Raw genomic sequence first — 17,557 nt, forward strand, 5'->3', positions numbered from 1 at the left:
TGAGTCAGGGGCCTCCTGTCTCTCTCTCCTCCCACCACCCCCACCTCGGCCTTTTGGGGTGTACAGGCCTTCAGTCTCTTTCTCTTTCTGGGGCCTCTGTAACCCCATTCTAGGCTCTTTGCTTTAATGGATTTATCTGCTCTGGTTCCTTAAAACTCACTCGATGCTGTTGCTTTGAAGTCAATTATGATGTCACAGAAGATTAGGGCGTCTTGTCAGGGATAAACCATCAGAGCAGATGGACTGCGGGTCCCACGCTGCCGTTGGAGCGCTGATGCCCTTCAGCAGATACCGAGTCTGCACGGCCTCCCCCGGGGCCGGCTTGTTGTCAGAGGCCTCGTTCGGGCCCCGAGCACACCTGGCCTGGTGTCCTCCACTGCCGGTGGTGCAGGGAGGGGCTAACACTAAGCAGACCCGCAGGACCATGGAGAGACATGCGATTTAGCCTCAGAACCTGGGGGCCTCACTGCTGGGCCACTCTCAAGTCAGGGTCCCTTCTCAGCTCTCCAGGGGGGACCATAGCACCTGCCACATAGGGCTGTTTCCTGAGCTTAAATAGGAGAAAGCATGTGGAATGGGATGTTAAGTGAGGGTGAGACCAGCATGGAGGAGAAATGCGAACAGGGAGGTGCGATCCGCTTAGGTTCTCAAGGAGCTGAAGGCTACATAGTTCTGACGGGTTCCTCTGTCTCCGCTGGCAGTGAAGCTGGGGCCACGCCGCTCCATCCTGTGAATTCGGGGTGATGCTGAGGGCAGCAGGGACCTTTGTCTGCTCTGGGACATTTGGCTCTTTTTATGTTTTAAGTCCTCCTTGCTAAGCTACACCCTCTTTCAGGCTTATAGTTCCCTCCCTTGTGCTACACAAAGGATCTGATATCAGCTGTTTGTACTTTAGTGTGAATGATTTTGTTCATTTGTTTTGCCACCCTGGATATCTGCATTTTCAATATGATGAGGTTGTATTTTGTGCCAGGGACAAGTGCTAAGAGACCCTGAATAATTCAAAACTAACCTATTTTAAGGCTAATTTTCCCATAGGAATTAATGTAAGAAGTAAGGGAGGGATGTATTCTGGGAGCACATAAATCCATAACCGGTAAGATGTATCTTTGCCTTAATGCTACTTTTTATTTTCTCAGCTCTGTCTCTAATACCTTGCAGAATGCTCTCTCCTAAATTAACAGCCCAGGGTATCATGGTCTTGCTTGGCCTTCTTCATAGCCTTTTATCACATTTAACTTCCGTACCAAAGTTATTGATTTTTGGGTGCATTTTTCAGCATGAGCACGGCCACCACTACTTAATGAATACTTGGATGACATTATTATAGGATATAAAGAAGATTTTAAATTATAATAACAGTGAATGTTAAAATAACAGCATAATAGCCCCCATAATTGCAAGAAGAAGGTCCTGTGCAGGTGGACAGCAGTGCGGAAGCCATGCCCACCAGCCAGGATGACAGGGCGTATCCCAGGGGCACTGCCATCTGGTTGTGATGAGAGCAATTTCTAATTCACTAGGGCAGCCTACTTTGACAGTAAGCAATTCTCAATGAATTAAAATTTTTTGGTGGTTTCACTATTTCAGATTTTATATATAAAGACTGTATAGGTATTTTAAAAGTGCACTATTTGATATCTGCTATCATGCTGGCATCTCTATAAATATGGGCAGAAGGCTTGATTCCCTAAAACAGAATTAAGTAGAGTTTTGGAGGTTTTCCTGTGTCTGCCACAGTGGCTCTGGAATCCTTCCACTCTGGGTTCAGGACTCCAGGGAGGGGTCTGGGTGGTGGGCTCTGGCCCATAATTTATGAACATCTGTAGATGACTGGTGAATGCGTGGGCTACCCCTGCGAGGGGCCCTAGAAGGAGGGACAGGGGCATGTGGGACAGCCCTGAACCCAGACTTTAGCTCCTTCACCTTATCGGTCATACTCACAAGGAAGTCCACCAGAGTGTTGGGCATGACAGGAGATGCGTGGAATGGAACACTTCCAGTCTGATGGGAGGGGACAGGGAGGCCGGACAGGGGACGATGGTGTCCTTACTTTTAAGTCACTTCGGAAAGCCTGTGGTGCAGGAGTGGGCCACGCCACTCTGCCTCCCCACTGTTCTGCCCATAGCAGGCAAGATCACATGTGAGGAAAGGAGGTGGACGAGACCCAGGAGCTTCAGGTGGGCTGAACTCAACCAGTAAGGTTTTTATTGCAGATGACTCAGAGGCAGGAGCTAAGCGGCCCCGGACCACCATCACAGCCAAGCAGCTGGAGACATTGAAGAATGCCTACAAGAACTCTCCCAAGCCTGCCCGGCACGTGAGGGAGCAGCTGTCCTCAGAGACGGGCCTGGACATGAGGGTCGTACAGGTGAGACACCAGCTACCTGGCCCAGTACTCATTTGCCGCCTAGGGAGCCGGGGCCCAGTGACACTCCTGGGAGGCCCAGGGCCAGTCTGTGCCCTCTACATGGGAAGGCATGGGAGTGGTATACATACCATGTCACTGATCCTTTTGGGGACTTGGGGCTCGGGGCCATGATTCTGGGGAACTTGCCAAATTGGAGATGTCTGAGGCTCAGGCAGAGGGAGCCATGGGCACAGTGTACTCCTGGCCTTAAACTCCAGTCCCTGTCTCCAGCCACCTGGGGGCTGTGGGGTTGGGGTGGGCATCCTCCGAATGTGTGCCTTGTGCTTGTGTGGCAGGTTTGGTTTCAGAACAGAAGGGCCAAGGAGAAGCGACTGAAGAAGGACGCAGGACGGCACCGCTGGGGACAGTTCTATAAGAGTGTCAAGAGGAGCCGGGGCGGCAGCAAGCAGGAGAAGGAGAGCTCTGCAGAGGACTGTGGGGTTAGTGACAGTGAGCTGAGCTTCCGAGGTGAGCAGGGCTGGAGGGGCGAGGCACAGTGATCCTTGACATCCAGGAGGGATTTTCTTGAGGCCTGGACAACTCCCTCCTGGACACAGGCTCCCCACTGCCCCTGGCAGTAATGGGTGGGGGAACATGGAGTGGCCCTGTAAGAGAACAAGAGAGCTCTGCTGCTGAGATGTGCAAGCTGGTTCCCTAGCACCGTGAGCCCCAAGGCCTCCCCTCCTGCTGACTGGGGCTCCCTCACCACCCCGTGCACCTGTGAACAGAGCCGGGTCTCAGCCTGTGCCCTCAGCCCCTCTGCAGGGGCCCTGGCTCCCTCCCAGGATTCCTTAGTGACCCCTTTCTCCACTCCTGATGGGGAGGACATGCTCTTCAGGCCCTGTGCCCTGGGAAATCACTACTGTGAGTGCATGTGAGATGGGGAGCAGCCTCACTTCTGAATCCCTTCCCCTCTGTGCACTTTATCCTGCCCCCGCCCACGCACAAATGCTTTGGAGCATGCGCTAAGTTCAAATTGGTGCATCAGCAACGTTGCAAATGACTGTGTTTTGAGTCCTTATGTTGTTTGCAAATAGCCGTAACTATTCTCCTAGCCTGAGTCCTCAGAGCTGGGGTCAGAAATTGGGTTTCCAGTTGTGGCTGTCACATGGATCACTTCTTGAGCCTCAGTTTCCCCACCTATAAGTAGGGAATAACCACATCCTTGCCCATCTCACAGTGGTGTTGTGGGGAGTCAATGAACACAAATGACTCTGGATGTGTTTGGGAAAAGCCCAGCAGATGTTTAGCCTTGGAAGGGACGATTGTCCCCACGGGGAGCCTGTGGCTCCCTCAGAGGGCCCTGGTTCTCTGGGATGACAGGTATATGCAAAAGGCCAAACACTGGCCATTTTATGGTGAAGCTGAGCCTTCACCTTCCTGCCCCTTTAAAGAGCCTGGATAGGAACTGATGCACAGGCCCAGGTGGGGAATAGAAAAGTCTCTGGGGCAGAGGATAGAACAAGCTGCTCACCTGAGGGGATGGTAGCTCAGCCTAGAGGTCTGTCCTGGGGCCCCGGGATGGCTCAAGGGCCTCATGCTCACCTCCTAGCCCTCTTGGCAGGGTTAGGAAAGCCACTTCATCTCATTTGAGCTGCTGGAATCCATGTCGGGAACATACAGGATTGCCAGGTCTCATTTTGTAGCTCCTTTCTTTTGGGTGCAGGTGGGCTCCCAGGGTGACATATCATTGCTCTCTCTGGCTAATTATGTATTTCTTAAGATTAAAACGGCCACCTCTGTTGGAGAGGTGACTTCTTCCAGGTGGCAAAGATCCTGTTAGATCCCCTTAGTGAAATTCTCTCAGAAACAAGGTCCATGTGTCTTAATCAAGTCAACACTGTCCCCAGTGAAGACTGTATTAGACAAACCAAGTCATTTGCTATTGAATCTCTCCCAAGTAGACCAGAAGAACAGTGTACACATGTCTAAGAGTGGTCCTCAGCTACCCTTACCATATGGGCCTGCTTGTTTCCCAACCAGCCAACCCAAGCACATTACTTAGCCTGAAAGCGTTCAGATTAAATCTTGTCAGCACAGAGTTTCCACCGTGATGTGAGGCATTCATAGTCCTCAGTGTAGCCAGAGTATCTTAGTTCGTGAGTGACATGGGACCAACACACTCACCAAACACTATCCAAACTTTTGGGTCCCAGGAATTTAGTCTCTGCAGGTGTTTCTTCTATTTCCCTCCCTTGATGTGGGTCAGTCTTGGGCTGACATGATGGTGTTTGATCCCTGCTTGGCAGCTGTCTGTCATCCTCGGGCTTCTTTCCTGGTCGTGTATTCCTACCTAGGTTGTAAAGAACAGGAACATTGGAATCCTGTTGGCTGACAATAAATCTCCGTTCTTTTGTCCACAGAGGATCAAATTCTCTCAGAACTTGGCCACACCAATAGGATTTATGGCAACGTGGGGGACGTTACAGGCGGACAGTTAATGAATGGGAGCTTCTCCATGGACGGGACAGGACAATCCTATCAGGACTTGAGGGATGGGAGCCCCTATGGAATCCCCCAGTCTCCATCCTCCATATCGTCCCTGCCGTCCCACGCTCCTCTGCTCAATGGGCTGGATTACACAGTGGACAGTAATTTGGGCATCATTGCGCATGCAGGGCAGGGAGTGAGCCAGACGCTGAGAGCCATGGCTGGGGGACCCACCTCTGACATCTCCACAGGAAGCAGTGTAGGCTATCCCGACTTTCCAACTAGCCCAGCCTCTTGGCTCGATGAAATGGATCATCCTCCGTTTTAAACATCTGTCCTCCCCACCCTACCTGTCCTTCTGGCTTGAGAGAATATCTTCAAGGATCAAAAGAGACTTACCTTTTTAGGATCAAATGCGCACCAATGTGAATTTCCATTATTTTCAATGGAAGTCCTCTGCTGATCCCTAGGAGGTCACCGCACTAGGGTGCTGTTCTCCTGGGGAAATGGTGGGGGAGCAGCCTCCTCTCAGAACAGCACAGGGCGCAGAGCCTAGAGCGCTAGGGTGCTGGCTTATGCTCCCTCCCCGACCCTGCTTACAGGCTTTGGCTGCTCAGTGCTTGGCAGCAGGAGGCGACTGTGAGGCCACCCTGGCCTTAGGGAACTCTGCTCCAACTGGTATGTCTCATGAGATGCTTCCCACACCAGTGCTCTCGCCAGAACTGAGATTCTGGTGATGTCACAGCCCTTAAATATAAGAAAAGTGATTTCTGAACCACCCTTATCAAACCCTAATTTTCAAAATAAAAAAGGTCACTTACTAAAGGTCAGTAGAAACTTTGATGGCCACAGTTTGATAGAGACATGCCCCTCCTTTCTCTTCTGCTGTGAAGAATGACCTCTTCCCTCTCCAGAGAATATCTGTCAGTTTGGGTTTGTGAGCAGTCCCATCAACATCACTGAATCCATCCCTGATGGCAAGAAGTGGTTTTCGTTGCAGGTGACTCTGAGGCTGGAGCTGAGTGGCCCTGGACCATCACAGCGACTGCCCGACGAGTCCCCTTGGAGCACAATGTGCCTTTTTAATTTGCTCATATCACTTATTCCACTAGACAGGCTGTGGCTTACACAACGATCAAAGCTAAAATATGGAGAGACCAGAAAGACAATCAGTGAGAACATTTGTAGACCCATTTGGATTCCAAGCGTGCAGTCCATTTAGCCAAATCAGCAGATGCCAGTCTCCCAGAGTCCCCGCTCCTGCAGGGGAAATGATATTGTGAGTTTGTTTTGAGGTGGTTAGTTTAGATGAGTTTGCAAGTCCACACCCACCTACAGCCAACCCTCCCTAGCCCTTTAAAAAGGAGAGCTTTCTCTGCTGTGCTAGCTGGCTCAGTTGGAGGACAGTCTTGGCCTCTTCCAAGTACTAGCAATGCTTTTTGGCTGGGAGCCATCATTTAGGGAGCAGCCCTAAAGTTGTCAGAGTTCCAGGTGGTCCTTGGGCTGCATCTCCCTGGGTTGCTGGCTGGCCTCACACCAGGCCCTGTGGTGCTCCAGCCCTGCACTTGCTCAGAAAGGGGAGCTCTCCAGCCAGTGGCAGTGCAGACTCAGCTTATGGGTTTCAATAGCACATCACCAAGCCCGAGGCAAGGGCAAGGCCAACCCCTGCTTTGTGAGCTGCCAGCCCTGCGACAGACTGCACTTCGGTGGGACATACCGTGGTGAAGGTGCCGTGGCTCCTACTTAATGCACCACCCCTCAACCTTGCAGGAGGTTCTCCATGTGCACACTGGAAATTAGCCAGGGGAATTTATGTGTCCCCTGGGAAATGGTGGTTTACTTCTCTGGCCTCCTGTTTTCTTAAGATCAGCAGAGTAGGGAAAGGTAAGAAAGGCATTACCCTTTTCACGTGAAGTGATGGGGCCCAAGACCCTAACCACCCTTTCTTTCATGTCTGTCACGTTTTGAAGGCTGCAAAGATATAAGAGCGTGCTAGGTAGACTCAAGGAAGAAATAAACCTTCCTCCTTGGCTCCTGCATCTTCTGCAAATGCCTTCTGAGGACTAAACTACGGGCAGTTAAGCTTCTTCAAACTGTATAATCAGTAAATTCCTGGGGTCAGCCTTCAGGCCACCTTTCCCTGATCAGTTCTGTAGCGGACCCTTATTTTCTGACAGGCTGCAATTGTCGTGATTTTTGCTTGGGGAGTCCTGCAGATGCAGGATTTCTTCTTGAGGCTCCAGGATTAGGGATGCCAGAGGGTGAAGCCCAGACAATTCCCAATACAGTGAACAGTGGGGATGGCAATAAAGACTCACAAGAAAGGCATGTGCCGCAGTCTTCTGGGAGGACAGGTTCTTGAACATACTGTTCTCAGCAGGCAGCTCTCAGTGCACAGGAGGACTGTGTTGGGCAATGAACCAGTTAAAGACTGTCCCCCCCAGACCACTGTCGCAGCTCCGTTACTTGGCGTAGGAGCTCCTGGGATCTCAAGGTACTGCCTGCTTTTGGTGGTTACCAGAGGCAGCAGACTCAAGGAACATGGCCCTCTGGGTAGCACTGTTTCTTTAAGATCAGTTGAGCAGTTTTTGTTTTGTATGCAAGTTAATCAAGCTCATGCCTTATTCAATGGTTGGAGAACGTGCTAATAACAGTCTCCTGAGAACTCAGTGAGCGGGGCAGCTGGTGTTGGTGGGCTGCTTTGGTGTTGGTGGGGCTGGCTAGCTATACTGGCCTCAAAGCTGGGAGAGCTGAGTTCCCCAGAGCCTCCTCCCAGAGAGCAGCAAACACTGGCGCTCCGTGTAGAAGCACAGCCAGGCCAGGCCTCAGATTCTAAGTGGCTCTCCTTGCAAGTGCAGTTAGCATTCTAGAGGACTGGTGCCACCAGTGAGCCACTGTGTGCCAAGACTGTTCCTTGGCTCTTCTGTGGCTGGAGATGGTGAGCACACACTGTACCTTGAGAGCTTCCTCCATTGCTCAGCGGTCTGTGACTGAGGTATAAGGTGCCTCCTGGGAGCTGCTTTCTCCCTTGCTAAAGTGACATGGACACATCTGAAAAATGAAACAAGACCTTCTAGAGCAATTTACATCATTTGAATCTGTCTGTGGCTCTAAGAGAGCAATTACAAGTAGCAACATTCATCTGAGCACCTGGCTGATAGACCTTGGGATAGGAGGTTTCTGAATTCAGGAGCAAAATAATAATTAAAAACCCAGCAACACCTAAGCTTCCAGTAGTAGCTGGTATAAGCAAAAATGGGACACACGGGGCTATGGAAGAATCTCTATTTTCAAAGAGAAATAAAACCACAGAAGAAATCCCGATGCAAAGCTAAGCCAGCCCACCTGTTAAATCACATTATTGGGAAGACTGGTCCTGGACCTTTCAGGGACTTGCTGTGCCACCTGAGGCAAACTCCTTTCTGTCTCTGTGCTTTCTTTTTCTCGCCTCAGCTAATAGTTAAAGAATATAATAGAAAGTGCAAATCAACTACCATATTGATAATATTATTCCTGCAAATTAATACAGTGAAATGTCAGGGAAAGAGGACAAAATTAAGACATAAGAAAAGCATTTAGCCCTAGCCAGTTTGGCTCAGTGGATAGAGTGCTGACCTGCGGACTGAAGGGTCCGGGTTTGATTCCGGTCAAGGGCACGTACCTTGGTTGCAGGCTTGGTCGCATGCAGGATGTCTCTCTCTCACATTGATGTTTCTCTTTGTTTCTCCCCCTCCTTTCCACTGTCTAAAAATCAATGGAAAAAATATTCTTGGGTGAGGATTAACAACAAAAAGAAAAGCATTTAGCTGTGTTTTTAAGGTTTTTTTTTTTTTTTGCCAATGCAAAACACGAAATCTAATAAGATAATTGAGGGCCATTCAATCTTCATAATTAAGTTCACTTTGCAAGAAGTAATCTGTAGATATGAAAGATATGACCACCTCTTGAGGCTCAAGCTGGTTATTTTGAAACAACTGCCTCCTTGCTGGAGTGGGTTGAAGGCTTCAGCTGAGCAAAAGCTGTGTTATGAGCGACCATGCGTCCAGCACCCACTCTCCCTTCCAACCTCTCCCACATGCCACTACTGACAACTTGGTTCTAACTGTGGAAATGATGACCATACCTCTTCAGCCAGCAGAGTCTGGAAGGACTGAGGAGGCTCATTTTTAAACATTGCACTTTAAAAATTGGAACCCGTGAGATGAAGAAAAATCCAATTAAGCGGAAATGAGTTCTGTTTTATTGCCTGCTGCTGAAGGGCTCTGGGCACGCTGAAAGCGAAATAAAAAGCACATCACTGGCTCTCTCTTTCTTGGATTGGTCAATTGGCCCTTTTTGCAGTAGTTGCTCCAACTGTCTCCCACAGTGACAGGAGCCAAAAAGAGAGAGCTCAGCAAAGTCATCCCACCCACACTCTGCTTGGTAGGCCCACGAAAGCACAGTTTCATGCTGCTAGCTCTGGGAGGAGACAGCTGCAGGTCTGGAGGTGTGCCAAGCGTTCCTTTGCTTAGGGAGGCAGAGCTCAGGTGGACAGAGAAGGACACCCTCACTCTTACTGCTGCCCACCGAGACACAAAATCATTTGTACTCCCTCACTCGAGGACTGTGTGCAGCCAAATGGGCAGGTTCGGGGCTGCAGGATCCCAGATGCTGCTCTGAACTTGCATTCAGACCTCAAAGCACCTGCTCCCCTAAGCTCTGGATTGTTGCCCTCACCCTTCCCAGTGTACATTTTGTACAGTGAAAAGAAATGAAGTCTCATTTGCTGGAAAAAAAGGAAAAAAGAAAAAAAAAAGGACCCACCCATCCTTATTTATTGCCATGTGACTTTGGAACAGAAGCTGGTGCGTTTGTTTGTATATGCCTCCTGTGTGTTGGCATGAGATGTGTATGGTAAAACTATGTTAAATAAATATGGATGTTCTTTAGAAGCTGGTGTGTCTTGGTTTTCATTTAGTTTTCTCTCTTGACCTAAATCAAATGCAAAGCTGTGCTGACATGGGACCCTTTTATCACCAGAAGAAAACCCGAAGTACAACTCCGAATGCCAGAACTACTTACATCCATAAATACCAGAACTGCTCAGTGAAGGGTTGGTTAGAGTTCTCCGATTTCTCTTACAGCCATGTTCTAGGGCCCAATCCTCTGTTCCTAGACTTAGGGAATGGGCAGAGAAACCTGTTGACTACATACTTTTTAGTTAGTTTGTCCTTCACACTTCACACATTTTCTTCCTTGAGAAAGTATGTGCAAATGTCTACATTTGGGTGAGAGGTGGACAGAGGGATAGAAACACCTCATCAGAGTCATCAGGGCTCTTAAACAAGCTTTTCTAGGAAAATCTCCATTCAGACTTTTTCTCCGCAGGAGGCTTTATTAGTGTGCCGGACCTGAAGTATAGTGAGGATGGAAAGAGCAACAGAGATTCTTTAAAAAAAAAAAAAAAGAGTCATAGCCTTTCTTTAGAGCTGGGGTCCCAACTAGGAAAAACTAGAGAATGCCTTTTCCATTAGTGATTAGTAGTTCTGTTTGGTTGAAGAGAAGATCCAAGCAGAGGTGTATTGTCCAATATGGTAGTTACTAATCACGCACGGCTATTTACATTTAAACTGCTTAGTATGAAGTGAAACGAAGTTCATTTCAGTCCCTCACACTAGCCATATTTCCAGCACTCAAGAGCTACGTGTGGCTATGGTATTTGGACACAAATATCGAACATTTCTATCCCTGCAGAAAGTTCTACTGGTTAGTGCTGATGGCATCTGGCTCAGCAGCGACAGAGAAAACTCATCCATCACCTCTTTAGTTACTAGTTAACCTGGAGCACTTGGGGACGTATTCTGAGACTCCTCAGACAGTGGTAGTGACAACTGTCACATCTTGTGTGGCTTGTTTAGGTACAAAGCATGAGGCTGGGCTCTGGGCCTCAGTTCCTACGTTTTAGACTTACTTTGTGCCCCACAGTCAACCCAGTTAAACGGGAAAGGCAGTACCTTCCCAGGCAGGACCTCCACTGAGCTTCTTGGAGGGCTTAAAGGTCTTTCGTGGAGACCCAAATCTCTGCTCTGGTCCCTGGCCGAGTCATCTCCTCTGGTAAATACTTTACAAGGCTGAGAAAGGCAAAGGCCTTACTGGGTATGTGCCAAGGAAGGCTGAGGTTCAGAAGGACCTTACTGGGTGCAAGCAAGGGCGGAGAGCACCCACTGGGAGCGGGGAGTTTGGGTAGAGCAATAAGGAGGTGCTGCACATGAGGACTTTTGTTTCTTCCCTTGCTCAGTCGCTTGGGTGGTTGTTAGGGAAATTTGCCAAGTGGCTATGAAGGCCTCTGTTGCTACTAAATTCGATCACTTATCTGGGTATTCCCGAGAACTCATAATGGGGCTTGAGAGTTCTGCCAGTGCATGCAGTGGGCTATTGATTCTAACACTGTACACGATGTCTGTAGTCTATTCTCAAACCCTCGTCACAAGCTGTCTCTACTGAGTCTTTGTTTTCCAAACTCTGTCAGTTGCTTTGAGTGTATCAGGCTTGACGGTTCATTGGAATGTTTCCACTTGGTGTTCTAGTGCACCCTGATCCCACCACAGTAATCTAGTAGCAACGTTTTGGAATTATCAAGTAAGTTCTCAGCTCACAGAGGGAGGGAGGATCGGGTCCTTCTTTCTGGCTCGGTCACTGGAGACCAGCTCCTGAGCACGATTCTCTGACAGAGCCTTTTCAGAACGACAGCTGCTTAAAGAAGAATAAAGGAAAGAAATCACCAGCCAGAAAGAATGAAATAAAACTCAAACTCAGGAGAACTGAGGAAGGCACAACAGTCAGTGTTTGCACTGCTTGCCCTGCCTTCTTTCTCCTTGGGGCCAGATTCCACTCAGCCAAAGTCAGAAAAGGAGGAAAAGAAGATCAAAGGTAAGTCAGTATGTTGTAAATTTTAACCAATTGTCAAACTAGAAGTAAGAATCCTAAAAGGTGATCCTCAACGTTTCTGAATGTATTTCCTTAGATGTGCTATTTGAGACACAGTTTAAAAATTGTCCTTTACAGTCTAAACAGAAAATGGTTGCATCCCTTTGCCATACCTCTTTGGACGGATGCTATTTCAGTTTGGTCATTTGGAAATAAATCCTCGCCTTCCCTCTGGTCCTCTGCTGGATGTGCAGCGAGCAGCGGCGCTCGGTCGGGTGCTGGTGTGGGTCACGGCTGCCCCAGAGAAGCAAGCAATGGTTACCACTGCTGCTGAGGAAATACTGTGTTAGGAGGGAGAAAAAACCCAATGTTTATAAAATGGGGCCAAATCACTAAAAAGAGGAAACTTATTACCATCTTTCTAAAAGGAGTAATAAAAAGAATCCATCCAAACTATTAAACAGAGGTCTTCAAATCATCTGCACCTGCCCTGGGAGAGTACATCACCCCTTTCGGAGGGAGTGGGCTACTGACTGTAACACTTCTTTATAAATTTTTCTTTCCTTTTCTTCTCTCCTTTTTGTCCAATGTGATTTCAGGATTTTCCTTTAGAACCCTTTCCTTTGGCCTCTCCCCCATTAAACACAGACATTGAATGTAGGCATGTTATTAACTGGGATGTTATTCTGTAATTAAATGGACCAGTCACAGGCTGTCCCCGACAGTGCACTTGCTCCCACAGAAGGGGCTCCCAGGGCAGAAACGTTGCCACGTGACTGATGCACACCTTGGGTTATTAGTAACCACCGCATCGGCCAGAACTTCCAGGAACGGCTATCGCTGAAGCTGGGGGAGAGGTTTTGTTCTCTGTTTTTAAAACATTTATCTTTCTCTCACTTGCTTGCCAACCCTGGACCAGGATCTCCTGTTGCCTGGGAGGGGCTTGGGGATTTTGGAAAGGCTGGGAATTGCTTCCTGAAAGATAAAATACAGACCCCAAAGAGCAGTCTTGGCACACACACTTGGAGTTGGAAATAAAGCAGTTAAAAAAGGCCATTAAAATGGTAAATAGGTTTCAACAGATGGCTCCAGCACAGCAATGGAAAGTCCAGGCAAGAACTTTGGGGTTAAATCTCATATTTTAGTCACCTGGGACTAGCTTATTATTCCAGAAAAACAAACATCTGTCAAGTTGCCAGCTCCTCTCCTCTAACGTGGAGCCCTTGACCACTGTCTGCTCACTGCCAGCGGATGGGTAGCCGCCCGCAGACAGCCACCTCGGGAATCGAGAGTTGCTTTTTCGACACCTGTCAACTGCAGGGCTTAAGCTCACTCAGGCTAGAGGAATATGAGAACCAAGAGCTATATTACTGATGGGCCTGGACTTTTATACTCAATATGTGTGCTGGCTCTATTATTTTTTTTAGAATCATTTTAACATTTAATGCTTCTCAATTAAAGTGGTTTCCCTGAGTGGATGCCAAGCTTCGTTTAGAATGCGCATTAACCACTTTCCCCATCGGTAGTTAAAGGCACTGAGGGATTTAAACAGCAATCCACAGGTCTGTTCAGTCAAGGTTTGGCGGAATAAAGCAGATTATAAACAATAATATATGTCTTTCTCTTCTTTTTTTGGAAGGGTTCCAAACTCACAAACGGAGCTAAAGTGCTATAAACATATCCAGGTCTAAGCTTTGGGCTCTACAAATGTACTCCGTGAAAGCCACCGGCCCTGGTGGTGCCACTTTTTATCCCGTGTGTGTATGTGGGCACGTACTTTAAAAGAGTATTTTATTACACAAAGTGTCCATCAACTGAACTTACCTTCTAAGTATTAAAATGGAAACCGGCACTGCTACACAAGCGAGAGGAAAAATAAATCCTGACTGCAGTGTGGGTGATGAATTGGCTGTTGCAGCCCAGGGCAGCCCACTGAAAGTCACCCCTCTGTTCCTTCAGGCCTCACTGCCCCTATGTTCAGCCTCGGCCTTCATAGTGTCAGGTTCAAATGGTCCTTTTCCCACATGTGAGAGAAACCCACCCTTAGTGCCCGGAGTTCCACCATGAGGCAAACGAGTTAATGGGGCCATCACTGAATAGTTCCACTGGGTTTTTAACCTCAGTGTTCTACTGCAAACTCATGTTCATTCCTTCTAAATGTGTCGGAAGAATATCAGCAAGGAAGCGTCTGTGCTGGGTATACACTGGCACGTACCTTGTGAACGCCCCGCTCTGGCTCCCAGGGCTGGAAGCTTCCTATTGCCACAGGAAGGAACAGCACCCTCGGAAATGACTCCAGTACACAGGTCCCAAAAGGAGAGTAAAAGATGTAAAATAATGACATTCATTTTATAACTGTGCCAAGGGAAAAAACGATATAATAAAACACAGGAAAGAAAGTTTTGAAGAATTTATATGTAAAAGTAAAAATAGTAAGGAATAAAATGTCACGAATGCCCAGTAACTATGGTGATCCATACAAGGTTCAAGCCACTACGTCCTGCTTTTCGAGGAGGAGCGTGACAGGACTACTTCAAGGATAAGTGAATAAAGATGAGGTTAAATAGCTTTTCCTGTTCAGTGCTTTAATGCAACTAACGCATATGTAAAAAATTGATCACACTCGGCACATAATAAACGTTAGGTGATAAGTATAACAAGGGAGCTTTTCCCCATCAGTCTGATAATCACTATACTGTGGTCCAAAATCTCTCTGATGAAGGTTTTTAAAATAATGGTTATTAAAATAATTAAAGCTGCTCAAGGTAAAGCCCCAGTAACGACTGTCATAATTTTTCAAATCACATGATTACAGAAGACTGCATTGAAGGCTTTTTATGTTTTAAGGAGAAAATCCAATGTGCATACATAAAATCCATTAAGAGGCTTAACAATGCACCTTTGAGTGTGGTTGCTTTTGTTTGCACTTTAGCTTATCCTGAAACATGGTGTAAAACTTTTGAACTTGGTATCACTAGGCTTGGGAGATCATTTCAATTCTGTGTAAAAGTCTATATAAAGATGGGCATTTTCCTATCAGTTCTGAGTTTTTCTTTGCCATTGTAAAATAGAGAAAATACCAATTATTTCTGCTTTTGTAATTATTGTGAGGTTCAATTAACATGCTTGCCTATAAAAGTCCAGTATAAAAGTAAGGTGTAGTTAAAAATGGAACTCCCATTTGACCCAGTAATCCCACTTCTAGGACTATATCCCAAGAAACCAGAAACACCAATCAGAAAGGATATATGCACCCCTATGTTCATAGCGGCACAATTTACAATAGCTAAGATTTGGAAACAGCCTAAGTGCCCATCAGCAGATGAGTGGATTAAAAAACTGCGGTACATCTACACAATGGAATACTATGCCACTATAAAAAAGAAGGAACTTTTACCATTTGCAACAGCATGGATGGAACTGGAGAGCATTATGCTAAGCAAAATAAGCCAATCGGCGAAAGATAAATATCACATGATCTCACTCATATGTGGAATATACTGATCAACATTATTTGATGAACAAGAATAGATCCAGAGACAAATGATGGGGGAGGGGGGAGGGTTAGAGAGCAACCAAAGGACTTGTATGCATGCATATTAGCATAACCAATGGACACGAACACAGGGGTGGTGGGGGTCAATTGGAAAAAAAGGAGACATATGTAAAACTTTAGACAAAAAACAATTAAGGTGTAATTACTGTCATGTCATTGAAGTTCAGATGTATTGATTGTAAGGTACGTTAGCTTATGTATGAATCACTAGGAAAAAATGCTGCCAATTCAACTTTGACATGCCATTGTTTATAAAAGAACCAATTTTGGATACGTTAAAATACAAAAAAAAAACTGATCAGATATAGTATTATAAATTCTATTAAAGCATTTGACCCAAAACACCATAGGAATTGGAATTTGAAATTCACTTATAAATATTTAAATGCAATATTTTCATTACTAAATTGTGGCTGGTGGGTTACACGTTTATTCTGTGATAAACATTTATTTATAAAGGGATCTGTTAGGGACTTGAAGTTTGATAAAAAGCTTTCATGTTTCAACTGATAAACATTAAATAAACATTTAAAAGTCTTCATGTTCAACTGAAGCATATATTAGCCTGGGCACTAATCCCTCCTGCAATCCAAACTCAGCTTTGCTATAGTCACACGCCTTGTTCATTAATCCTCAGAGATGCCATGTACACGGAATAATAACCCATAGCCAAGTAGTTAAACCTGGCAGGAAGCTAAGAAATACCTATTTAATAGAAAGGTTCACTGGATTATAGCAACCTTTTAGCTGGAAAATGCTGAAACATTAAAAAAAGATATAATAGATATGCTTCCAGATATTATACTTTGGTTGTTACCCTTCTACCTGACAAGCATAAGAGATAACAATACGTGGCCAGCTGGCTGACTTCTTACATCTTTATTAGAGACACAGTTAAAGTAGGTTTAAAAGATTTAGTGAGTTTTTGATTAGCAATTTATGAAATTCTATGAGGCTTTTCAAGATATCTCATGCAATACCTTGAAATAACATGAGTAATTGTAAATGTACACGATAATGAGAGGAGGGAATGACAGTACCTGCCGTTTAGTAAACTCTCAAGACGTATTGGTGGCAGAGCTTGAACACTTCACAGGAGTTTTGTGCTCTAATAGAAAGGACTGCAATTCAGCAGACTTGGTTCTAATTGTGGCTCTACTGCTATTCTCTAACCCTGGGCAACTGAAGTAATCTGTTTATGTCTCAGATTCATCCTTGTTTAAGTGGCCTTAATAGCAGCTGCACTACCTAATTTATAGGGCTACTGTGGAGGGGCGGTTTAAGCATGTTGAAAAGTTGCAAAAGCTAAACATATAAACAGGCATCATTAGTGAGTGACACAGAATTAACAGGTGGGCTCATTTCTGCCCTGTAGCAGAATGAAGTCAAGGGCCAACTTTTTGGCCAGTTCTCTTTAAAAATTTCCCAGTGTGGTAGTCAGTGATAAAACTATAGTCTATATTGTTAAAAATCTTGATCAATTGTTTTAAAAAAGCATGTCTCCTATTCTTTCAAATAGGCATGACAACACCTCAGATATTATCTAGTAAGAGCACTTAAAACCATGGAAATTGGGCCAGTCAACACAAGAATTCTCATTTTTTAAATACTCTAACAAGGAGCCAGGAAAAAGGATTCTAGATGGGACCCACAGACCCCTGTGAACTATACTTCAAGGCCATTGTAATCAAAACAGCCTGCTATGGGCATAAGAACAGGCATATATATCAATGGGACACAACAGAGAGCTCAGAAATCAACCCATGCTTCTATGGTCAATTAATATCTAACAAAGGAGGCAAGAGACTACAATGGAGTAAAGATAGTCTCTTCAATAAATGGTGCTGGGAAAACTAGACAGGCACATGCAAAAAAATGAAACCAGACCACCAACTTACACTACACAAGACTGAATTCAAAATGGACAAAAGACTTAAATATATGTTGCAAAAACATAAAAATTCTAGAAGAAAACATAGGCAGTAAAACAGACATCTCTTGTAGCAACATTTTTACCGATAAGTCTCTGAGGGCAAGAGAAACTCTGAAACATACACAAATGCAACGACATCAAGTTAAAAAGCTTCTGCACAGCAAAAATAAAATCAACAAAATGAAAAGAGAACTCACTGAATGGGAGAACATATTCGCCAATGATATATACGATAAGGGGTTAATTTCCAAAATATATAAATATACAATTCAACACCAGGAATACAAACAATCCAATTAAAAAAATGGGCGAAGGACCTGAA

At 45.9% G+C, this 17,557-nt stretch overlaps 1 protein-coding gene across 1 annotated transcript in view; it reads left to right on the forward strand.

Annotated features, from left to right (window-relative positions):
• LHX4 (LIM homeobox 4) overlaps positions 1-8,525 on the forward strand; it is a 43,520-nt gene extending 34,995 nt beyond the window's left edge. The window contains exons 4-6 of the mRNA XM_006088970.3: positions 2,217-2,371; positions 2,707-2,878; positions 4,774-8,525. Of these exons, the coding sequence (XP_006089032.1) occupies positions 2,217-2,371; positions 2,707-2,878; positions 4,774-5,168 (722 nt within the window). The 3' untranslated portion in view covers positions 5,169-8,525. The remainder of the gene's footprint in view (positions 1-2,216; positions 2,372-2,706; positions 2,879-4,773) is intronic.
• The last annotated feature ends 9,032 nt before the right edge of the window (positions 8,526-17,557 follow it).

The sequence above is a fragment of the Myotis lucifugus genome, unplaced genomic scaffold, assembly GCF_000147115.1.
Source record: "Myotis lucifugus unplaced genomic scaffold, Myoluc2.0 scaffold_54, whole genome shotgun sequence".
Lineage (NCBI taxonomy): Eukaryota > Metazoa > Chordata > Mammalia > Chiroptera > Vespertilionidae > Myotis > Myotis lucifugus.